This window comes from Felis catus, chromosome B2 (genome assembly GCF_018350175.1).
Source record: "Felis catus isolate Fca126 chromosome B2, F.catus_Fca126_mat1.0, whole genome shotgun sequence".
In the NCBI taxonomy this organism is placed as follows: domain Eukaryota; kingdom Metazoa; phylum Chordata; class Mammalia; order Carnivora; family Felidae; genus Felis; species Felis catus.
Window position 1 is genome coordinate 37,241,748 of NC_058372.1, and position 26,020 is coordinate 37,267,767.

Here is a 26,020-nt window from a genome sequence, read left to right on the forward strand (position 1 = left end):
GCAGGGGATTGAGCTGCTAGTTACTATAGTATTTTCTAAGTCACTCTGGTGTCTTCTTACAGGCAGCCGGAGGTAAATAGCCATTGAATAATGAATGAATCTTCCTCCCCTCCCCATTCCCATAGAAGTAGCACCCCCTTTTTTGTATCTTTTCCTCAAACCTCCCATCTTCACAAAGCATTTTTAGTTCTTATATACCACTTCACCTTTACATTACTCTACACAGCTTTAAAGCAGAAGCCCAGGTGAGAAAAGAAAGAAGTTGACAAAAATTGGAAGGAATGAAGAAGGTTAATGTGTGAGAAGGAGAGGGGAAAAAAGGAATTTATTTGATTCTCTTTAATGATTGCTTGAGTTGCCAATAGCTGTCATCACAGTGGTAGTCTTTTACAGCAAAGTGGCAGTCTTTTATAAGCAATATTCACACAGCCTTTATTTCTGCATATTTATAATATAATTTTACATGTTGGTGAATAGAATGAACATTTTAGCTGCAAATGGAACTGAGCAAAGAGGGAAATTGAAGGATAATTGGTAAAATAACACTTGTCTTCATTCTGTCTTCCCTGGCTACCTGCTGTCTTAACGTACACTGTGAATTAGCCTGTAAAAATAATGCTATGAGCTCACTGGAGTACTTTTTCAATGTGGAAAAGGCGTATACCATAAATAGGTCCTGGAGAAAGCATATGCTATCCTGAACTAATCATGCAGAGAGTTTACTTCGTATCACCAGTATTGTTGTTTTCACGTTCAAAAATGATGCTAATGGTGTCAATTACAATCTTTACCCATAGCTAGCAGTGCTTCCCACACCTAGTACACCTCAAGTTTATCCTTTAACAGGTATCTCTCCGTACAAGAATGTATCACTGTTATAGCTTTGCCTGTTTGGATTCTGAACTTGGTAGAAATAATAAGTGAATTAGTGTTCAAACAAAGACACAAACACAACCCAGAAAAGCTACCTCGTCATTATAGCTGCATGTCGGACTTGCCTGTCAACTTATTATAGATATATAGATATTTGAAGTCATGTTGATTGAGTTTAGATCTCCACAGTGAAATCTAGATTATGATATTCAAATATATTGGGAGAATCCAAATATCCTAAAGACCTTAATGGAACCTGTGGAAATAGTCCTTATTGACTTTAGAAGTGAACATTCCTAGCGTCAGGCTCTGGGCTGATGGCTCAGAGCCTGGAGCCTGTTTCCGATTCTGTGTCTCCCTCTCTCTCTGCCCCTCCCCCGTTCATGCTCTGTCTCTCTCTGTCCCCCCAAAAAATAAATAAATGTTGAAAAAAAAAAAAGAAGTGAACATTCCTTGTTCTTAACTGCAATGGCAACCAACTCGCATTCAGTTTTTTTTTTTATGGCATACTTCCATATACACATTAATATGGTTAACAATGATTAGTAATGATTATTCCCACAACTCAAATAGTTGGTAAGAATTCAGGGGAAAGTGACTTGTTCAAACTAACTCGTGGTGATAGAACAGGCATTGGAATTGTCATCTAGAGTGTTGTTCTTGAATCGATCCTATTCAAGGGCTTATGGTCTTTGAAATCCTATGCAGGTTTATTTATGATGTGTTTTTCTCATCAGTGCTGTGACAAAAATACGAACTTACTCTTGGTTTATTTATTCGGCCCATTTGATTTAAAATAAAATTTGTGAAATGAAATAGTTCTAAAAGCAGTTCTGCTTTTGGTTTTATCTGAAAACAAAACTGAGAGCATTATGTTTTTGTCCACCTCTAGGTGAAGATGCTACCAACTCCTTCTAAATTTCACTACATTTTCAATCTTCGAGATCTTTCCAGAATTTGGCAAGGAATGTTAACCATAAAATCCGAGGAGTGCAATTCGATATCTGTTCTCCTATCACTTTTCAAACATGAGTGCAACAGAGTAATTGCAGACAGGTGTATATTACAGCACTTGAATTTAAATGTACTGTATAAGAAGTTGACACTGTGAGCCTAATTCCTGCATTACCTACTCAAATAATTAGAGTATTGTCTTCATTTGCTCTGGGGCTTGTGAAGCATTGATGTCATTTCCCACCTGCTGGTCCCCTTGAAAAATGCTCTGCCAATTTGCTCCAGTATTATTTCCACAGGGTATCTTTTCAAATCGCCACATCATCAGAGACTTGGTAACATTCAGAGGCAAATTTTAGTAGTGTATATTTTCTAAAACATTTGAACTCCATGTAGGTTTTACTTGGTGAAATCTGGGACATAGGCCGGGTCATTGTTCTGAACCTCAGCTTCCTCCTCTATAAAACATGGATGGTAATGCTGGTCTTACAAAGCATGGAACTAAAGCCACTTGACAGAATTCTTGGTAAAATTGGGTGATGCAGAGAAGGGCATGGAAACCCAAAAGTCAAGTTCTAATTGGAAAGAGGGTTCAGAAGAGCCTGAGATTGATCAAGGAGAGATTCTTTGCTAGTATTTTCTGTAAGTAATAGTCAATGTTATAACTCTCTTGAATGGAGTTATGTCCTTCCTGTCTGTGATGGAGGTGCAGGATAAGGCCTTAGAGGAGGTGGAGGGAGATTGGACATGTTCAATTAGGAAAGATGCCTTTATATTTTGCATTTTTCCTCCTGCATTTTTATTTCAGATTTATAACTTCTGAAGATGAGCAGTGGTTTAATATCCATCTTGTTCACGCCATTGAGGAAAATATTAGCCCAGATGTGGCATCTTATATCCTTCCCGAACCATACTTTGTAGATTTTCTCCGGGAGATGCCTGAACCAACTGGTGACGAACCTGAAGACACTGTGTTTGAAGTACCCAAAGTTTATGAATTGGTATTTATTTTTGCCTTTTAAAAGAGTTTTTTGACCACTCACCCAACTAGATATTTCTCCCTACCCCAGAGTCCCACCATGGGGTTGTTGTAACTTCTTCATTAGTTATATGTTGTGATTCATGTCATCATACACCAAGTAAAATATTTCTTTCAGTGAAATTTAACAGCAATCCATTAAAGTCAGGTATAAGACAAGGATGCCTACTATTATCACGATTATTTAATATTATGAAAGTTCTAGACAATGAAACAAATTACCTATCAGGAAAAAACAAAAATATTGTTTGCAGATGATAGGATTATCTCTTAATATAATGTAAAAGAACTTGAAATCTGTTTTAACCACTAACAATTGAGTAAGATGACCAAGTCTAACATAAATATCAAACTCAACAACTATCCTCTATGCCAGAGGCTGCCAAGTTACAGTTGATGGACTAATAAATTCAGTCCACTGCCTATTTTTTGTTAGATTTGTGAGCTCAGAAGGGTTTTTACATGATTAAATGGGTGGGAAGAGAATCAAAAGAAGAATGATATTGTGTGACACGTGAAAATTATTTGGAATTCGAATTCAGTGTTCATCCCTGAAGTTGTATTGGAACACAGCCATGCCGATTTGCTTACTTATTATTGCCAAGGACCACTTTTACACCACGAGGGTGGGGACAAATTGTTGTGACAAACCATATAGGCCACAAAGCCTAATTCTGCCCTTTGTAGAAAAAGTTAGCCAATTCTTGCCAACAATCACAAGATAGAAAACATAACATCAAAGTACTTCATTCAACAGCAACAAATATGTAAAACATTTAGGACTAAACATGATAAAACTTGACTTGATTAAATGAGAACATCATTCTCCCTGAATTAATGTATAGGTTTCATGAAATTTGAAACGGGACTCCAAAAAGATTTTTTAAGCAGGGTCATAAACAAAGTAATTCTGAAGAGTTAATTCAAAGAGTTAAATGGGGGAGAAAAATTTACGAAACAAGTACATGAATATTCAAAACCATTTGACCACATCAACAATGTAAAACTTCTGTGTATTTTTAAAAATCCATAAACAATATTAAAAAGCAAATATAAACAGAAATATTTGTTATATTCCAATCATAATCCCCAGGGATAGGAGTTGGTGCTGGGGTTTTTGAAGGGAAAGGGCAAGGAATGATTCCATATTGGAAACCAGTTAATGCAGCGAGGTTTTGGGCTTCTGAAAATAGAATTAACCAAAAGTCAACAGAATCCATGACAAATTTTTGGAAATCCATTAGATTTTTTTTTAAAAATTAGAATTACTTTCGAGTGCCTTTACCAGTTCTGCTTTCATGGATTTTGCTCTTAAGTATTATTTTTCTCTCTCTCCCTACCCACAGGTACCATCCTTTGACTTCCTGTCTGAAAAACTCCAGTTCTACCAGAGACAGTTCAATGAAATCATTAGAGGAACATCTCTTGATCTAGTGTTTTTTAAAGATGCAATGACTCATCTTATTAAGGTTCTAACTATTGAGTATTTGCTGACATAAATAGATCATGTAAAAGCTTAGTAAATTTCACGATAGATGTTTTGAGAGAAGAAATGTGTACTATCAGGTAGTATATAGAAGAGCGTCGTTAGGTTGAGTCCGAGCACTGTCTCAGAAAACAAAGGCTTAATCACAAACCCCTTAGCCGAGTCCACCTACATGGCAGCAAATGTTGGGCAAATTGACAGGTTTTGTGTTCAGGGCTTTTGACACCTTGAGTTTTCTTTCTAGAAAGAAAGTAAGTTGCAGAACTCTGTGAATAAATCGTCCTTCCCCAAATTTTATTTTGATATAATGAGAATCCTGTTCCCCATGGAGGAACAGTTGCTGCTTTTAAAAATCAGTTTTATGATCGGCTTACAGATTATTGGCAAACTGATGGGGAAGGGGTGAGGAAGGTACACAGGAGTGGTGTAAAAACAGAAACCAATTAGAGGCAACACCCAAAGGAACATGCTTTGATTCAAGTCTGAAAGGCTACAGAAAGGAGCTGTTTGTTTGTATAATTTATAAATTGAAAAGGGGTTTCCCCAGGAAGTCAGAACAGAGGAGGGAGTTTTGATAAAGACGAGGCAGCTTACTCTGTATTTATTCTATGTTTGTCTTTTGCAAAGTTGGTGAATTTCCAGATGTCCTAGGGCTGTTTCACATTCATTCACTCAACAAGTAGTTATTGAGTACTCTCTGGCAAGGTCTTGGGGACCTGGGACCCTATTATGGTGCACAACCGCCTACGTGATTAACATGTTAAAAAATATAATGATAAAATTAATACATACCAAAGTGTTGTTACTGTTTGCCATCTGTAAAACTTGCATTAAAAAAAAAAAGGTCTTTAGTGGTGATAATGAATTTAGTGATCCATCTAGACTTTCATCTTAATCAGTAATATTAATGTAAAAGACAGCTTTTTAGCAATGTCTTCAATTGGCCTACATAAGATTTGAACAATTCCAGCCTTATTCTTATTGAGGAAATCAGCCATAGAAAAGCAACACAAGACTAAAGGCCATCTCTCAGTCTTTCTGCCCCCCTCCCCCTTGTAAGTAGAATTTTGGTACTTAATTTTTTTTCTTCATTGGCAGAGATACAATAGAGGTGATATTCATTGTGGAGCGAGGTGTCTACATAGGTCAGTGTGTTAGACTGAATAACAAGCAGACAATTCTAAACTTCTTTCTGTGGATTGGGAAGAGCAACTCCATCATGCATTGAGTCTGAAAGTAATAAAATTACACACACACAGAAAATAGCTTTGAAATAGGAGATAGGAAAGCCAATTTGTTCTCTCTTTCATGATGTACAAGGAAAGAATTTGAGTTGAATAAATCAATATGAGACATTAATTTAAAAAACTCTGACATATCTCATTAAAGGAAAAAGTCTAATGTCGTCTGCAAGCATATGGCCAAAATTTGGGCTCATGTAGAGTGCAAGCAAATGTAAACAGCTAAATTCTATTTTTAAAGAAATACTATTTTATTTCAAAACAGATCTCACGAATAATTCGAACATCATGTGGAAATGCATTGCTGGTGGGTGTTGGCGGTTCAGGAAAACAAAGTCTTTCTAGACTGGCCTCTTTTATAGCTGGATATCAAATATTCCAGATTACATTAACCAGGTAAGATGAAATAAAACACAGCAATATGTTTTTCTATCATTAATTTCTCTGAAGTAAAATGTTCACTTAAAAAGACACAACAATTTGGTGCATTTTTTGAAGTTAACTTTTCATTTGAGTGCAATGTATTTAAGGAGATGTACACAAACCACGGGTGTCACAAAGTAAATTCACCTGTGTCGTTAGCCTAGAGATGAAGAAATAAAACATTAGCACCCCATAAGTACCCCCCACATCCTGTCCCAGTCATTACTCTCCCAAGGTTAACCATATTCTGACTTCTAACCCCACTGATTAGTTTTACCTATTCTTTTTTTTCCTCTTTTTTTTAATGTTTATCTATTTTTGAGAGAGAGACAGAGGGTGAGAGGGGGAGGGTCAAAGAGAGGGGGAGACACAGAATCCGAAGCAGGCTCCAAGCTCTGAGCTGTCAGCACAGAGCCCGACGCAGGGCTCGAACCCACGAACTGTAACATCATGACGTGAGCTGAAGTTGGTCGCTTAACCGACTGAGCCACCCAGACACCCCTAGTTTGACCTATTCTTGAACTTTATATCAAACAAATGCTACGGGATCTACTCTTTTCTTTTTGCTGGTATAATGTTTGTGAGATTCATCCATGACGCTACATGTACCAATAGTTTGTTCATTCTTATCGCTGTATAATCTCCCACTTGCTTACATACTACCACAATTTGTTTACCCGGGATTTTTTGGCAAGTCGAGCTGTAATGAATATTCTTGTACATGTCTGAGTATGCCCCCAGAGATAGACTTGCTGATTATGGATGGAGTACACATACATTCTGCTGTAGTAGGTCTGAGGAATAGTTTTTCCACAGTGGTTCTGCCAGTTTACGCTTCTACCAATGGTTCGTGAGAGTTTCAGTTGCTCCGCATCCCGGCCCACCTTTGGACTGTGAGCTTTTTTTCATTTTAGTGATTCCTGTGGATGTGTGGTGGTATGTCACCGTGGTGACACCGTGTCACCGTATGTCACGCGTGTCCCGTGGTTAATACCGTTGAGCACATTTTCACCTCTTATGGGCCATCTGGACAGCCTCTTTTGTGACATGTCTGTGTATGTCCTTTGCTTTTTTTTTTTTTTTTCAATTAGGGTGTGATTCTTTCTTTCACTGATTTTTTAGGAGTTCTTTACAGGTTTTGGATACAGTTCCATTGTCAGAGTGTGCATTATAAATATCTTCTCTGAGTCTTTGGCTTGCCTTTTCACTCCCAGTGGATCTTAATTTTAGTGAAACTTCAGGTGTCAATTGTGTCCCTTTATTTTAGTGATCTTTGTATTCTGTTAAAAATGTATTGGTTTACCTGTGAAGATATTCTGTGATTTCCTTCACATTTATGAATAAAATATACTCCTTTAACATTTAGAACCATAACCCATCTAGAATTTCTTCTCTTTTTTTTTTATGTTTGTTAGTTTATTTCTTTTTTTGAGAGGGGGAGAGAGATAGAGGGAGGTGGGGGCAGAGAGAGAGAGGAAGACAGAGAATCCCAAGCAGGCTCAACACTGTCAGTGCAGAGCCTAATTCAGGGCTCCATCCCATGTGAGATCATGACCTGAGCCAAAACCAAGAGGAGGACACTTAACCGACTGAGTCATCCAGATGCCCCTAGAGTTTATTTTCTTTTAAAGTCTGAGGTAGCCAGGTCACAATCTCGCGGTCCGTGAGTTCGAGCCCCGAGTCGGGCTCTGGGCTGATGGCTCAGAGCCTGGAGCCTGTTTCCGATTCTGTGTCTCCCTCTCTCTCTGCCCCTCCCCCGTTCATGCTCTGTCTCTCTCTGTCCCAAAAATAAATAAAACGTTGAAAAAAAAATTAAAAAAAAAATAAAGTCTGAGGTAGGAGTTAAGATTGTATTTTTATGTAAAAAAAATTTTTTTGATGTTTATTTATTTTTGAGAGAGAGAGCACAAGTGGGGGAGGGACACATAGAGAGGGAGAGACACAGAGAGAGGGAGACCCAGAATCCAAACCAGGTTCCAGGCACAGAGCCCGACACGGGGCTCAAACCCACGAATGGTGAGATCATGACCTGAGCCAAAGTTGGATGCTTAACTGACTGAGTCACCCAGGCACCCAAGATTATATTTTTCAATATAGATATCCAATCATTTCAACTCCATTATTGAAAAGGTCATGTTTTTCCTGACACATTACAGTGTCATTTCTTTCCCATTAATCAACTGATTGTGTCTGTGACTATAGTCTATTCCACTGATTTATCTATTTTTGCACTATTACTGTTTTTTTTTAATTCTACCAAATATTTAATTAATTAATTAATTTATAATATAATTTATTGTCAAATTGGTTTCCATACAACACCCAGTGCTCATCCCAACAGGTGCCCTCCTCAATACCCATCACCCTGGGGCGCCTGGGTGGCGCAGTCGGTTAAGCGTCCGACTTCAGCCAGGTCACGATCTCGAGGTCCGGGAGTTCGAGCCCCGCGTCGGGCTCTGGGCTGATGATGGCTCAGAGCCTGGAGCCTGTTTCCGATTCTGTGTCTCCCTCTCTCTCTGCCCCTCCCCCGTTCATGCTCTGTCTCTCTCTGTCCCAAAAATAAATAAACGTTGAAAAAAAAAAATACCCATCACCCACCCTCCCTACCCTCCCACCCCCCATCAACCCTCAGTTTGTTCTCAGTATTTAAGAGTCTCTTATGGTTTGCCTCCTTCCCTCTCTGTAACTTTTTTTCCCCCTTCCCCTCCCCGCTGGTCTTCTGTTAAGTTTCTCAAGATCCACTTATGAGTGAAAACATATGGTATCTGTCTTTCTCTGTCTGACTTATTTCACTTAGCATAACACTCTCCAGTTCCATCCACGTTGCTACAAATGGCCAGATTTCATTCTTTCTCATTGCCAAGTAGTATTCCATTGTATGTATAAACCACATCTTCTTATCCGTTCGTCAGTTGATGTACATTTAGACTCTTTCCATAATTTGGCTATTGTTGAAAGTGCTGCTATAAACATTGGGGTACAAGTGCCCCTACGCATCAGCACTCCTATATCCCTTGGGTAAATAATTTTACTGTTTTAATTAGTGTAGTTTTAATACATCTTGAACAACCCTGCTATTCTTCTTCAAGGTTGTCTTGAATATTTGGCCTTTTGTATTTCCTTATACATTTTAGGTTCACAGTTTACACATGCATACCCCCCCCCCCCGCTGCTGCCAAAGAGGTAAAACATTTAACAAGGTACAAAGTACAAGAGCACTTAAAAGAACAAAACATCAAATATCTAGAGATTAACTTGTATTAAATCACTTGTCAACCTCAAGAAATTGGGGAGATTTCACACAGAAGATGGATTTCTGACTGTTGAAACAGTTGGAAGCTCTGGCACCACTGTGCCGATGTTCCTGGGTGGCTGGGTCCGAGTAGCAGGTGCCTTCCTGGATGGGACATGCAGTCCTCCCAGTTTCCCAGAGCGCTAACTCCAGTTTTCCTGTTTTCTGTCTTCTTGACGTTCTGGCACTGGAGTCTTGCTGACTGCCCCTCCCAGGGCGAGCCGGTTCTCAGAGACAGCAAATGGCTGGCCCAGTAATGTGTGCCTTTCATAGGTCAATCAACCAATCCAGGGCTCGTGCTCTGGACCACCACCTCGGTCTGGCGACACCAGGAAGCAATATTGCTCTGCCCTAATGACTCCTTTTAATGAATGTCCCCCCTGGGAATTATTTTGAAAGGGATGTACGTTCTCTTTTCGACGGGGTTCCTTTTGTCAAAGCCTACAAGACGTTTTCCTGTAGTGCCACCCAGAACAGGGGGTAGCTGTTTCTGCTGGTTATGTTTTCACTCAAGTGCACTTAGCTGAATCATCTCTAATGCTCACAGCAGCCTTTACAAACAGGTATTATCTTCATTTTGCAGAGGAGGAAACAGAAGCTGAAAAATGTGAAAGAACATTTCTAAAGATGCAGAATGGGGATTTGAACCCTGGTCCTTCTGATTCCACTGCCCATGGTCTTTCTGGCTTACTTGAACTCCCTATTACTTGCACTGTACACTTCCTTCGAGTGAAAATGTCTGTGTTGTCAATTTACTCATGAGGATTTATACACAACACTTCAGAAAATGTCTGCTTTATTTCTGCACATCATATCACCTCCATGAGCATATACATGTCATAGGAAACAGAGTAAACAGAAAATCAAAGACCAGGCTCTCCTTGTCATAATCTGTAACTACATAATTATACCATTTCTATTATTTATACCGCATCGCATAACGCATCTTCTTCTATAGGCTGTCTGTGCCTCTAGCCACTTAACGTGATGTGCAAATTATCACTATATATAATTTATCACTAATTTTATTTATAATTTATCTTGACTTTCTTCCCAATCCAACTCATCCAAGTTTCAGCTTAGTTTCAGATATTATACGTATATTCACTTGGCCAAAATCTGATGTGGAAGACCGTCACCTTGCAGAGAATAAAAATCCATTTCTGAATTTCCAATTGCTCTTCATGAGTCACTTCTGGTGAATTCCCATTTCTCACTTCTCAAGTTAAATAAGACATATTTGTTTTGAATGGTAACATATAGCTATTTCACTCTAATCTCTGTGGGTTTTTTTTAGCAGACATTATTACTTAATATCTCTTGGAACAGGTACAGATTATGCTCTAATTACCATGGGTTATACTGTGTTTTGAAATAAATTATGACTATACCTATATTTTTTATTTTAATTATTCTACCGCCCTTTTTAGGTCTTATAATGTGAATAATCTGACAGAGGACTTAAAAGGTCTGTACAAAGTTGCTGGTGCTGAAGGAAAAGGTATCACCTTCATCTTTACTGACAATGAAATAAAAGATGAGGCATTTCTAGAATATCTTAACAACCTGCTATCTTCAGGGGAGGTAGGTCTCAAAAGTAGAAAGGAAAGCTCTTGTTTAAAACATGTAAATTATATTTGAATAGAAAAAGTAGCAACCCTTCAGAGGTGAGGCCATTTAACATACATTTTTCGTTTTAGAAATGATTAATGTACAAGATTTGGTAGATTTTTTAAAAACTTCCTGTGGAATTAATGCTGCCCACGTCCAGATTTTGTGTGTGTGTGTGTGTGTGTGTGTGTGTGTGTGTGTGTGCTTTGTTCCATTTTAAATATGATTGTGTATCTATTTCATCAGTCTTCAGTTTGGTCCTATAATTTATTTTAGAAGGACCAAAGTATCTAATAGTCAGGAGTAGAAAAGAGATGAAAATATTCTGCCAGCTCTCAGTAGATGTTTGTGTCACCTTTTCTGACACCACCTTTATCAGCACTTCCATGATCACTCACATGGTTGGTGCTTCCTTAGAAGGGCTCATGGGACTCAGCATATAGTTGTACTCTTGTCTAAGATTTATTACAGCAACACAGCAAGGATTCGTGGCCAGATCAATAAAGAAAAAGACACATCGTGTGGAGTCTGGAGAAATCCATGTGCAGCTTTCCTAATTTCTCACCAAACGGGCCCTACAGAGTATGCTTCACCTCCAGCAGTGAGATGGGTAACACAGGCACTGTGTTTCCATTCTGGGAAGCCTGTTTGAGATTCAGAGGTCAGCAGTTTTACTGGGGGCTGGTCTGGCCATCACTCCCTGCCTAGACACAACTGCCAGAATTGCAGACTCCCAGAAGGAGAGCACATGTTCCCCATCTATCACAACGTTTGTATAAATAGTCCAGGCACAGAACAACCTTATCAATTAGTAATGGAGGAGACGTTCTAAACCCAAGGTCCCAGATGCTGGCCAAGTGCTAGCCCTGCAAGCACACTCTTCTCAAAATCAGGCCCATGGTGTCAACTCTTCCTGTGCCATGGTGTCCATCGATGCTTGCTGCTGCATAAGCTACTTAAGTACCTTGGAGAGAGGACTTCTGCAAGATGGTGGCATAGGAAAATCCTCAGTTCACTTCCTCCCATGGAGGCACCAAATCTACAGCTATATATGGGTTATTTCCCTCTGAAAAAGATCTGAAAACCAGATAAGCACAACAAAGGATAAAAAGACCACATCAAGACAGGTAGGAGGGGCAGAGACATAGTCTTGCCAAAAATATCACCCTCAGTATGGCAACATGCAATAGGGTGGGATCTCACAAATATGGAGCTTCTCCTGGACCAGTGAAGGGCTGGTACCTCACATCAGGCACCCCAACCCCTGGGCTATACACCAGAGAGACAAGCCCCCAAAACCTATGGCTTAGAAAACCAATGGGGTTAGAAGAAGAAGAAGAGGAAGAGGAAGAAGAAGAAGAATGAGGAGGAGGCAAGAAAACCAAGAGGGCTGACATCCAAGGGACTCAAAGTGCTGTAGGAAACTGAGGTTCTCCTTTTAAGGGGCTCCCAGATAGTCTCATCCTAAGACCCAGCAAACAAACAAACAAACAAACAAACAAAAAACACCAGCAGTTTAAACAGTGCCTGGATTATATGTGAAGGAGGTTCATTTGCTAATCTTAAAGTATCCACTGGAGAGGCAGGGGACAGTTGAAAAGTCTCCCCAGCAATGAGGTTGCTGGCAGATGCCAGTTTTGCACTTTCTACCTACCCTGCTTGCACAGGTGAGCAGGCTTGGACAAGGCACCCTCCTGCCACCTTGCTAAGACAGGTAGGGGTGAGTGGGTGGTCACGATACTATCCTGCTGCCTTTTTGAAGTTGGAGAGCATGGGTGGTTGTGCCACTCCTTTGCTCTCTGGCTGGAGTAGATGAGCAATGAACGCAGCATTCACCTGTTCCCTAGGTAAGGTCCACAAGCATGGGCAGTTGTGGTCACTCCATCACTCCCTGGATGGGGCTGGCAAGTGCAAATGGTTGAAATATTCTCCCACCCAGTCTAAAGCTGGTGCACACACTCAGACAAGGCACTCACTAACTGCAGTCCTGAAGCCCATGGGAGCATGCCATCAAAACATTTTCCTACTGTCTTTCTGAAGCCAGCAAGTGTGCGCCTTTTCTACACTCTCCAGCTGCCTAGTTAAAGCCAACAAGCACAGGCGATCCACATGGGGATGCTCCTTGATTTCCTGATGCCAGTGGCCAAGGGGACTGGCTTTTCTGAACTCTCCGGGAATGTAACATTGGAAAGACAGTTCCTGGCAGGCCGCCACAACCAGGACACTGCACAGACAGCAGACTGAAACACAACCCTGGTCTTCCTGTGAAAAAGGCCTATTAGCCTGGAGCTTCTATCAGCTGGACAGGCTTTAGCTTTCCCACACAGCTAGAGGCTGAGGAGACACTGGCAGGGAATGTAAGCAAAAGACACCATCCTTGCACAACCCCTTGGCCTTGCTAGAGCTCAATGAGACCTCCCAGAAAGGAGCTTATATGTTTGTCTGGAGCCCCAATTTTTTCAATCTAGAGAGACCTCCTGGTCTGGAGGCCAGCAGGGATTATGATTGTGGCCCTACAGGACTGCCTGTATTTGCATCCTTTATTTAAAAAAAAAATTTTTTTTAATGTTTATTTATTTTTGAGAGCCAGAGAGACAGAGCATGAGCGGGGGAGGGGCAGAGAGAGAGGGAGACACAGAATCCCAAGCAGGCTCCAGGCTCTGAGCTGTCGGCACAGAGCCCGACGCGGGGCTCGAACTCACAAACCGCGAGATCACGACCTGAGCCGAAGCCGGAAGCTTAACCGACTGAGCCACCCAGGCGCCCCTGTATTTGCATCCTTTAAAAGCTGCTGCCTGAGGGCCTAGCTTCTAATCAGCCTGAAACCAGGTGCTAAATGAGATTCCTCCCCCTTGGAACACTGACTGGTCTTGGTATACCCTCAAGACGGACATATCAACAATAAAGCAGTGGTTTAGATAAGAAACTTTTGTGAGACAACCAAGAGCTAGGGCAAAGTTGAATGAGAAGGTCCATCACCTACATAAGGCCACTGCTTCAAGACTGGGAGGAATATCTCTTTTGCCTCATAGAAACAAACAGAGCCAAGCAAAATGAAGAAGCAGAGAAGTATGTTATAAATGAAAGTATCTCAGAAAAATACCTTAATGATATGAGGATGAGTAACTTACCTGGTAAAGTGTTCAAAGTAATGGTCACTGACCTCATGATATTCACTGACCTCAGGAGAAGAATGGATGAACACAGTGAGAACTTTAAGATATAGACGACATAAGAAAGTACCAAACAGAAGTCACCACCCATGCTCTCCAACTTCAACAAGGCGGCAGGATAGTACTGTGATCACTCACTCACCCCTACCTGTCTTAGCAAGGTGACAGGAGGGTACCTTGTTCAAGCCTGCTCCCCTGTGCAAGCAGGGTAGGTATAAAGTGCAAAACTGGCACAAAACAATAACTGAACTGAAAAAATACACTAAAGGGGTTCAACAGCAAACTGGAAGAAGCAGAAGAACAGATCAGTGAGCTGGAAGACAAAGCAATGCAAATCACCCAGACAGAGCATCAAAAAGAAAAAATAATAATGAAGATAACTTAAGGGACATATGGGGCATCAAATGGAATAATATGTGAATTATAGGGGGCCCAATGGAGAAGAGAAAGAAAAAGGGGGAGAAAATTTATTTGAAGAAAGAATGGCTGAAAACTTCCCTAACCTGGAGAAGGAAACAGACATCCAGGGCCAGGAAGCCAAGAGTTCCAAATAAGATGAACCCAAAGATATTCACATCAGGACATAATATAAAAGGTTAAAGATATAGAGAATCTTACAAGTAACAAGAGAAAAAACAAATTGTTACATACATACATACATAAAGTTACCAGCTGAGTTCCCAGCAGAAACGTTACAGGCCAGAAGTGAGTGGCACAGTGTATTTAAGGTGCTTAAAGGAGAGAAAAAAATTTCCCACCATGAATACTCTATTCAGCAAGGTTACTATTCAGAATTGAAAAAGAGATAAACAGATTTTCAGGTTAGTAAAAGCTAAACAAACTCATCTCTACTAAACAAGCTTTATAAGAAATGTGAGAGGGACTTCTTTAAGCTGAAAAGAAATGGCACTAAGGAATAGCCAGGAAGCATACAAAAATAAAAATCTTACTGGAAAAGGTAAATACATAGTAGAGGAGTTGGGTTAGTCACTTACGAAACTACTATGAAGGTAGTAAAGGTAAAGGTAATAAAATTAGCTAAAATACAATAATCAGTTAAGGGATATAAAAAGATACAAAAGGTGACATCAAAAACATTAAATATGGGGGGAGGTAGTAAAACTAGAATTTTGGAATGTGTTCAAGTTTAAGTTTCTATCAAGTTAACAGAGACTATTATATAATGAAATGATACAATGAACCTCACAGTAACAACAAAGTAAAAACTTACAGTAAGCATTCAAAAGAAACTGAGCAAGGAATCTGAACCTAACACTGAAGAAAGTAATCAAACCACAAGGGATGAGAGAAAGAGAAGAAGAAAGGAACAGAGGGGAACCACAAAAGCAGCCAGAAAACAATTAACAAAATGGCAATAAGTACGTATCTATCAAAAATGACTTTATTTTTTTTTTCAACGTTTATTTATTTTTGGGACAGAGAGAGACAGAGCATGAACGGGGGAGGGGCAGAGAGAGAGGGAGACACAGAATCGGAAACAGGCTCCAGGCTCCGAGCCATCAGTCCAGAGCCCGACGCGGGACTCGAACTCACGGACCGTGAGATCGTGACCTGGCTGAAGTCGGACGCTTAACCGACTGCGCCACCCAGGCGCCCCTCAAAAATGACTTTAAATGTAAGTGGACTAAATTATCTAACTAAAGACATGGAGTGGCTGAATGGGTTTTTTTTTTTTAAAGACCCATCTATATGCTACCTACAAGAAACCCAATTCAGAAGTTAAGGACACAGACTGACAGTGAAGGGATGGAAAAAGATATTCTATTCAAATGGAAGTGAAAAGAAAGCCGGTATAGTTCAGATCAGACAGAATAGACCTTAAACCCTTCTTTAAAAAAATTTTTTTTAATGTTTATTTTTGAGAGAGAGAGAGTGAGAGAGTGAGAATGTGAGTGGGGGAGGGGCAGAGGAAGAGGGAGACACAGAATCCGAAGCTGGCTCACTCTGTGAGTGGTCATCACAGAGCCCGATGTGGGGCTCGAACTCATGAACTGTGAGATCATGACCTGAGCTGAAGTCAAATGCTTAACTGACTGAGCCACCCAGGTGCCCCAGGACAGAATGGACTTTAAAACAGATCATAACAAAAGACAAAGAAGGCACTACATAATGATAAGAGTCAACCCAGTAGGAGGATATGACATCTATGTATGTGTCATATGTATGTGAACAACATAGGAGCACCAAAATATATTAAACAAATATTAACATGCCTAAAAGGAGAAATTGACAGCAATACAATAAAAATAGGGGACTTTAACACCCCACTTAATATCAATGGATAGATCATTCAGATTGAACACCAGTAAGGAAACATCAGCCTAAACAATACACTAGACCATGTGGATTTAATAGATATAGAACATTCCATCCCAAAACAGCAGAAAACACTCTTCTTAAGTGCACGTGGAACATTCTCCAGGATAGATAATAGGGTAGGTCACAAAACAAGTCTTAATAAATTCTAGAAGACTGAAATCATATGAAGTATGTTTTCAGACCATAATTGTATGATAGTAGAAATCAGTTATAAGAAGAAAACTGGAAAGACAGTAAATAGAGATTAAACAACATGTTATTGAATAATTACTGGATCATAGAAGAAATCAAAGGAGAAATTAAAAAAAAAAGACTAGAGACAAAGGAAAACAGATATACAACACACCAAAATTTATGCACTGCAGTAAAAATGTTTTTTAAAGGGAAGTTCATAATAATACAAACCTATCTCAAGAAATAAGGGAAATCTTAAATAGACAATTTAACTTTACACCTAAAGGAACTAGAAATGGTGGAGGGGGAGCTCAAAGTTAGTAGAAGTAAGGAAATAATAAAGTCGGAGTGGAAATAAATAGAAACTAAAAAGAAAATAGAAAAGATCAGTGAAGCTAAGAGCTGGTTCTTCAAAAAGATAAGCAAAATGGACAAGCCCTTCGCTAGACTAAACAAGGAAAAAAAAGAGAGAGAGAACTCTAATAAATAAAATCAGGAATAAAAGAGGTAGTTACAACTGATACCAAACAAATTGGACAACCTAGAAGAAATAGGTACATTTCTAGAAACTTACAAGACAAAATCATGAAGAAATAGGAAATCCAAATAGACTGATTACTAGTAAGGATGTTAAATCAGTAATCAAAAACCTCCCAACAAAAGTCTAGGACCAGAGGCTTCATTGGTGAATTCTACCAAACATTGAAAGAACATTTAATAGCTATTCTCCAACCCTTCTAAAAAATTGAAGAGGCGGGAACACTTCCAAACTCATCTGAGAAGGACAGACTTACCCTGATACCATAGCCAGACAAAAACACCACAAGAAAAGAAAATTACAGACCAATATCCATGATGAGCACGGATGCAAAAATCCTCAGTAAAATGTTTTCAGACTGAATTCAACAATATGGTAAAATGATCATATACCATAATAAAGTGGGATTTACTCAAGAGATGCAAGAATGGTTCAAAATCCACATCAATCAACATAATACATCACATTGACAAAATGAAACACAAAAATTGTATGATCATCACAATAGTTGCTTAAAAAAGCATTTGACAAAATTCAACATCCATTTATGATTAAAACCTCAAGAAGGTGGCTACAGCGAGAATGTACCTCAAAATAATAAAGACCAGGGGTGCCTGGGTGGCTCAGTCGGTTAAGTGTCCAACTTCGGCTCAGGTTACATATCCATAGCTAATATCATACTTAACAGGAAGTTTTTTGTCAGGCAAGAAAAAGAAATAAAAGTCATCCAAATTGGAAAGGAAGAAGTAAAACTGTCAGTATTTGCACATGACATTATATCATATATAGAAAATCCTAAAGACTCCACCAAAAAACTGTAGAACTAATACACAGATTCAGTAAAGTTTCAGGATACAAGAATAATATACAAACGTTGGTTGCATTTCTACATACTAATAAAGAGCTAGCAGAAAGAAAAATTAAGAAAACATGCCATTTACAAGTGGATCAAAAAGAATAAAATACCTAGGAGTAAATTTGATCAGAGAGGTGAAAGACCTATACACTGAAAACTGTAAAACATTGATAAAAGAAATGAAGAAGATACAAATATATAGAAAGATATTTTCTTCTCATGGAATGGAAGAATTAATATTGTTAAAATGTCCATACTATCCAAAGCCATCTACAAATTCAGTATAATAGCTATCAAAACTCCAATGTAATTTTTCACAGATCTAGAAGAAAGATTTCTAAAATTTATATGGAACCACAAAAGACCCTGAATAGCCAAACAATCTTGAAAAAAAAAAAAAAACAAAGGTGAATAAATCATGATCTCTGATTTTAAACTATACTACAAAGCCATAGTAATTAAAAACAGTGTAGTATTAGCATAAAAATAGATCAGCAGAACAGAATAGAGAGCCTCAGAAATAAAGCCATGCATATATAGTCAATTTGTGACAAAGGAGCCATGAATATACAATGCAGAAAGGACAGTCTCTTTAATAAATGGTGTTGGGAAAACTGGCTGTAGGAAGGGAAACTGGCTGAAGGAAACTGTAGCACTACTTTATACCGTGTATAAAAGTTTAACTCAGAATGGATTAAAGACTTGCATTGTTAAGACCTAAAACCATAAAACTCCGAAAAGAAAATATAGGTGGTAAGCTCCCTGAAGTTGGTCTTAGCAATGATTTTATGGATTTGACTCCAAAAGCAAAGGAAACTAATGGAAAAATAAACAAGCGGGACTTCTTCAAACTAAAATGCTCTGCACAGTGAATAAAACAATCAACACAATTAAAAGGCAACTTACTGACTGAGAGAAAATATTTGCAAGTTGTATATCTGATAATGGGTTAATATTCAAAATATATAAAGAACCCATACAACTCAATAACAACAACAACAACAACAACAACAACAACAACACCCAAACAATCCTCCAGCCAGAGGATCTGAATATAGATTTTTCCAAAGAGGATGTACAGATGGCTAATAAGCACATGGAAAAATGCTCAACATCATTGTTGGAGAAATGCAAATAGAAACCACTGCAAGATAGCACCTCATGCCTGTCAGAATGGCTATTATCCAAAAGATGAGAAATAACAAGTTTGGGTAAGGATGTGAAGAAAAGGGAACCCTCATACACTGTTGGTGGGAATGTAAACTGGTGCAGCCACTTGGAAGACAGTTGGGAGGATCCCAGAAAATTAAAAATAGAACTGCTTTGTGACCCAGCAATTCCACTATCTATCTGAAGAAAATGAAAACCCTAATTCAAATAGATATATGCACCCTTATGTTCATTGCAGCATTATTTACAATAGCCAAAATATGGAAACAACCCAAGTACCCATTAATGGATGAATGCATAAAGAAGATGTGGTATGTATGTATACACACACGTGCACGCACACGCACACAGACACACACAAAGGGATACTACTCAGACACAACAAAAAATGCAATCTTGCCATTTGTGAACACATGGGTGGATCTTGAGAGTAGTATGCTAGGTGAAATAAGTCAGACAGAGAAAGAAAATGCTGCATGATTTTACTTATATGTGATATATAAAAAACAAAACAAAACCCAGACTCACAGATAACAGAGAACAGATTGGTGGTTGACAGAGGGAGGGGGACTTGCTGGGGTGGGGGTGGGGAAGACAGGTAAAGGGGATCAAGAAGTACAAACTTCCAGTTATAAAATAAAGAAGTCATGGGGATGTAATATATAGTGTCGGGAATATAGTCAATAACATTGTGTACCTTTGTATGGTGACAGATGGTAACCAGACTTATTGTAGTGATTATTACACAAAGTATATAAATGTTGAATAACCTGAAACTAATATAATATTGTGTATCAATTATACCTTGATAAAAAAATACACAAACAGTAAAATAAAAAAAAAATTACTTCAGACGCAGAATTGTGTCAGAGAATCAGAGAGTAAAGAGTGTCACTGGACATTTTAAAGAGATGACTGGAATGGCAGATACATTTTTGGTGATACGTATTTGAGCCAAGGGAAACAACATTTTCTCCTGATTAAACTGCTCAATAAAAAGTAGTATTCTTGGTCATCTCTGGCAAATGGGGGATTTTGACTGCGGAGATGCAGAAAGAAAATATGAAAAAAGATGACACATTGGGGGGGAAAAAGGACCAGATTCTGGCAGTGAATTGGTGTGGGGAACCTGTAAAAAACAGAACACTTTCTTGTCTGTTTCTCCAAGATCTCCAATCTGTTTGCGCGAGATGAGATGGATGAAATCACCCAAGGTCTGATATCGGTAATGAAAAAGGAGCTGCCTCGCCACCCTCCTACCTTTGATAATCTGTATGAATACTTCATTTCAAGATCAAGGAAGAACTTGCATGTTGTTCTCTGCTTTTCTCCAGTGAGTTGTTACTTAATTTGTATTTATGTGGGAGGAGTTACTTACTGAAATGTACTTAATATTCACCTTCGGTGATGAAATGGTTTGCCCGGAAACTAACATTTGTTACATTGAATTGAAATGAACACTTCATTACCACCAATCTCCACCAGAGGCAATCTCCTACCAAAGTGTAATAATTTAAAATAATTCATTTTTATAAGAAATTATTTCATAGCCTACAGCTTTCATTAATTGCCTAGAGATATAGATTATTCAAATTGTTAAGGGATTTGGTGATGTAATCTTGTCCAGTTCTTCCTCCAATACAGACATATCATCTAGAATGTCCCTGATGTAGGTTTGACTGTCTCTAGCTCTCTGTACTGTCCAGTATAGTAGCCGTTAGACATGTATGGCCATTTACATTTTGATTAGTTAAAATGAAGTAAAATAAAAATTCAGTTCCTCAGTCCCACTAGCTCCATTTCAAATGCTCAGTAGCTACATGTGGCATGTGGCCACCATACTGGAAAGCGCATACATAGAACATTTCCAGAGTCACAGAAAGTCCTGTTGGTCAGCTCTGCTCTATGGGTCTCACTAACTCACAAGCCAACCTGCTTAATTTTAGATAGTCCAATTGCCAGAGAGGTCTTCTTTAGAATGAATTGGATTTTGTCTTTTTGTTTTTTCCCCTGTGATTCTGTTTCTGGCCTGTAAAATTAACCTCATCCCCTGCTTCAGCTCCTCAGATATTTAGAGAAAGTCTTTGCAGATTCGCTAAGTTGTTTCTTTTGTAGACCAAACACCTCCCACCCCTTCCACTATTCTCACTTGTCCTAGTGTCCAGGACTTTCACTGTCCTGGTCATTTCTCTCTGCAAGAGTTCCAGTTTGTCACTTTCCTCTTAAAGGTAGCTCTTAGGATCAAAACCAATAATGCAGATGTAGTCTTAGGACAGGGAAGAGTGTAGAAATATTACCTCCCTTCATCTGGACAATTTATTAATGCAGCCCAAGATTTAAAAAAAAAATGTTTATTTTTGAGAGAGACAGAAAGAGAGTGTAAGTGAGGGAGAGGCAGGGAGAGAGGGAGACACAGAATCCAAGCAGGTTCCAGGCTCCGAGCTGTCAGCACAGAGCCTGATATGAGGCTCGAACCCACAAACTGTGAGATCATGACCTGAGCTGAAGTCGGACGCTTAACCGACTGAGCCACCAAGGCACCCTGCCCCTGCCCCCAGGATTTTTTTTTAAATATCACACTGTTGGCCCAGAATGCCTAAGTCTCTCTCTAGACAATTTATTATAATCCCTTTGTGTGTCTAATGCTTTCCGTCTTTGCTGTCAATAGGTTGGTGAGAAGTTCCGTGCCCGTTCTTTGAAATTTCCTGGCTTGATATCAGGTTGCACCATGGACTGGTTTAGTCGCTGGCCAAAGGAGGCTTTGATTGCTGTGGCCTCCTATTTCCTTTCAGGCTACGGTATTGTCTGCTCCAGTGACACTAAAAGACAAGTTGTAGAAACAATGGGCCTCTTCCATGACATGGTTTCCGAGAGCTGTGAAAGTTATTTCCAAAGGTGAGTGACTTTTCCTGAGCGTGTTAGCTGCAAAACCAGAGTTCACTCCAAAGAGAAATTCAGTGCAGCAGCCACTAAAAGGCTCTTTATATTGATTGAGTGCAGAGTCCCAGATGCAGTTAGATTTTGTTCTTGCTTTGATTTTCTAGTGATTATGCATTGAAATAATGATAAATAAATGAGACTTAAAAATTAACTAGTGTCCATACTTAAGTATCACTTTCTCTCCAGGCCTCAAAGTAACAGATGCTTAATGAATCACTCTATTTCATTTGCTTAATTTTTTTTTTTGAAATTACTTAACCGATTCATTACAAAGTATTTAAAATTAGTTTATTATTTACATGCATTATTTATTCTGATTAAAGAAGTACACTGTTTTAAAGTTTCACTATTACCTTATGTTAGGGGATATTTAGGTTTTGTGTTTGCATCTCTTAGCCTTTTTTCTTAAGTTTATTTATTTATTTTGAGAGCGAGAGAGCAAGAGTGAGAGCTGGGGGGGGGGGGGGGGGGAGGGGCAGAGAGAAAGGGAGAGAGAGAATCCCGAGCAGGCTCCATAGCCTGCAGAACCCAACACGGGGCTCGGTCCCACAAACCATGAGATCATGACCTGAGCCAAAATCAAGAGTCAGAGGGTCAACCATCTGAGCCACCCAGGCACCCTTGCATCTCTTAATCTTATCAATGTGTTCACACCAAATAATTTTAATTGACTGTTTGCTAAAAATAGCAATGGTGTTCACATGTGAAAGCTGTCATCAACAGTTCAAAAATACAACTTTTTCGCCCTCCCAAAGCATGATAGTCACTGTGTACATTTGACAGATGTGAGTAAAGGTGGGCCAGCGTGATCTTCAGGCTTCTGGGGGTGCTAAACCTGCCAGAAGAATTTTCCTACATAGAGAGTCTGGCTAACAGTTTCATGGATTTTCCAGGGGGTCCCTATCTCACAAAAGTATGTTTATCTTGGACCTTTACTTTACTTAAAACTAGACCCAGGATCCCCACCCCCTTAACAAGTTCTATATAATCTACCAGATCCTCTTGGTGAATCCATGGGTATTAATTCATACGGTTAGGAAGATTTTCCTTCCGTTTAACTTGAACACTGCCGGTTACTGTCATCTGTGAAGAGAAAGTTTACCTTTGTACAGCTCCAAAAAAAAGACTGTGTCTTTATTTTTGCAAAATTTGGTGTATTGTCCAAAATTTTCACATCCTCGCTGACTGTAGAAGTTTTTTCTGAATGCGATATTTATAAAATGCTTAAATGCTAGTCACTTATCTGTCCAGTCCTTAAAATTTTTTTTAGTGTTAAAAATCTTTGGAACTCCAAAAATGAAAAAATTAATATAAAAGGTAAAATGATTTTATAGTATGTGAGGAGCTCTTCTTTGACTCAAGCTTCTCCTCTATAAAATTATTCCTTTTATTTACGTCTACTGTTAAATAGAATTACTATAGTAAAGCCATAGTGAGTTGAATATTTGAGTCAAGTGTGGCTGCCTTGATTTCAAGGATGGTCTGGTCAATCTGGAGAGACACTGGTTTTCACATTTGTAGGCCCACCCAGCTAGTTTTTTAACAGTGAAGAAGTGTTTAGCAAATATCAGTTGAATGAAAACAGATCATAGCACAAATTCCTTTCAACCATTTACCCCTAATATTTGTATAGAATCTTAAAGTTTACAAGGTGTATTTACAGATGCCATATATATATTATATATATATAATATAATATATATATATATAATATATATAAAATTCACAAAATGCTGGTAGGTGTGGGGCAGTGATTCTTTTCTCAGTTTTCCAGATGAAGAAACAGAAGCCCAGAGTGGGGTAAGGGTCAAGTCAAAGACCCCCTAAAGGGTCAAAACATCAGATATTTAGTGTCCTTTCCACCTCACCTCTAGGGAAGCCATTCACAATTCCTCCCCTCCTACTAGTGAATCACCCTTCAGAATCCAGTGGGAAGCGCATCTGTAGGATGCTTTATAGGAATACATCAGAATGACAGAGACGAAGATCATTGTCATGTTCTACTTTCAGATACCGCCGAAGAGCCCATGTGACTCCCAAGTCTTATCTCTCCTTTATAAATGGTTATAAAAACATTTATGCTGAAAAGGTGAAATTTATCAATGAACAAGCTGAACGTATGAATATTGGTAAGCAGAATGGAATCTTTTAAGGACTTTTTCATAGGAATCTATATATATAGATGCCTGTTAGGGTCATTTACCGTTAAGAAGCTCCAGGCAGAAGAAAATCCAAACAGACGGGGCCAATTTTTTCTCTCAAACCATTTTCTCCTGGCCCTTTCAACTGGATCCACACCGTCGGGCTGGGCGTCCTCATAGTCACTGAGCCCCTGCCTGCAGGTAGAGAAACTACCAGTTCTTGGAAAGCCAGTTCTTGGAAACTGACCACAACTTCAGTTTTTGGTTTCGTTACACTTTGCCTTGACTTGCATAAACTTTGCCATGTCAATGCTTCTCCGATTTCTAACAAAGGAAAAGGAAAAAACAAATCAAAACAAAAAGAGAGAGTTTCCCTGAGCAATGGATGTCTGTGTCCAGGACATGTAATATAAGCGGGAAAATTATAAATTGGAGCAAGTTATATGTCCAGAAAACATTTGGTCCAAACAGGCCAAAAAGAAGTGGTTTTCTCCCCCTGCTTCTCCTACAAAAAATGTGGTGCCCTAGCATAACTAAACTCCAAGGTCTATGCAGTTATAGTGATGGAAAGAAACACTTGCAAGAAACTGTCCTCTGTTTTTCTCATGGTTCACCTTCTTGTGGCTCTCCATAGGATGCTCTACAATCAGCGGTCAGCTGGAGCTACCTGGCTCTGGAGAGATAGTTAAATTCTTAGGAACTTTATGATCTAGTCATTAAACACAGCCTTTATTCAAAACATGTAAACTCACAATTAAATAAGTTATATTTTAAGAAGGCAAGTGTGCTCAAAATTTATCACATTTTAATTATTTTCACTCTGTTTTACTGCTATTCATGTTCTTGAGGTTAATTATTTTTATTCTATCAGTACGGTAGACATAAAATGGAGTGCTACTGACAGTCTCTTGGTGGCTTAAAATCAGCCATGGTGGGAATATTTACACCATGGGAATTGGAAAACATGCAAATGAGTGTTCCCCCCTCTCCCCAAGAGACCCAGATACTAAACACTTACCAACACACCACCGTCTAGAACTCAGTTGCAATGTGAGAAATCCACTTAACCAGCTCTTTTGCTCTGTGGTACTGAGAGCCTTGGAGCCAGCTGCACAAGGTTTAGCCGCTTGTTTCATTTTCAGAGCAAAGAAAACCACAAAATGATGACTATATTAGCTGTCTCATTTGCCATTCCAGCTGCATTGTGCTTCAAAGGCAAAAAAAAATGATATTTACATCATTAAAAATGATGTTTGCAAAGCCAAGGACAGCACTAAATTGTCAAATAAGTTAGTTACCTGACTAAAGTAATCTTAGTATGGCATTGTGACTTTCCCTTCAATTTAGCTGGGCGGTGTTCTTGACCCCCTGCTGAAACTCTCAGAGATTTGGCCAGTATTGTTGCTCCTAATATATGAATATTAAAAAAAATTTTTTTAATGTTTATTCATTTTTGAAAGACAGAGACAGAGCACAAGCAGGGGTGGGACGGAGAGAGAGGGGGACACAGAACCCGAAGTAGGCTCCAGGCTCTGAGCTGTCAGCACAGAGCCCGACACGGGGCTTGAACTCACGAACCGTGAGATCATGACCTGAGCTGAAGTCAGATGCTTAACCAACTGAGCCACCAGGCACCCCTATATGAGTATTTTTTAAAGCATTTGTCCATAAATAATTATCTTGTGTTATAATCCTGGTACAGTGCCTTGTAAATAGTAAATATTGAACAAATATTTGGGATGTCCATATTCTAAGGAAAAGTGTATGTG

At 39.1% G+C, this 26,020-nt stretch overlaps 1 protein-coding gene across 8 annotated transcripts in view; it reads left to right on the forward strand.

Annotated features, from left to right (window-relative positions):
- The window catches only part of DNAH8 (dynein axonemal heavy chain 8), a 330,151-nt gene that overhangs the window by 187,161 nt on the left and 116,970 nt on the right, over nt 1–26,020 (forward strand). For all 8 annotated transcript variants that reach the window (XM_045057489.1, XM_045057486.1, XM_019830547.3 and 5 more), the window contains 8 exons: nt 1,766–1,929; nt 2,636–2,828; nt 4,213–4,335; nt 5,859–5,989; nt 10,739–10,892; nt 20,339–20,503; nt 21,839–22,065; nt 24,121–24,239. In XM_045057489.1, coding sequence (XP_044913424.1) covers nt 1,766–1,929; nt 2,636–2,828; nt 4,213–4,335; nt 5,859–5,989; nt 10,739–10,892; nt 20,339–20,503; nt 21,839–22,065; nt 24,121–24,239 — 1,276 coding nt within the window. The remainder of the gene's footprint in view (nt 1–1,765; nt 1,930–2,635; nt 2,829–4,212; nt 4,336–5,858; nt 5,990–10,738; nt 10,893–20,338; nt 20,504–21,838; nt 22,066–24,120; nt 24,240–26,020) is intronic.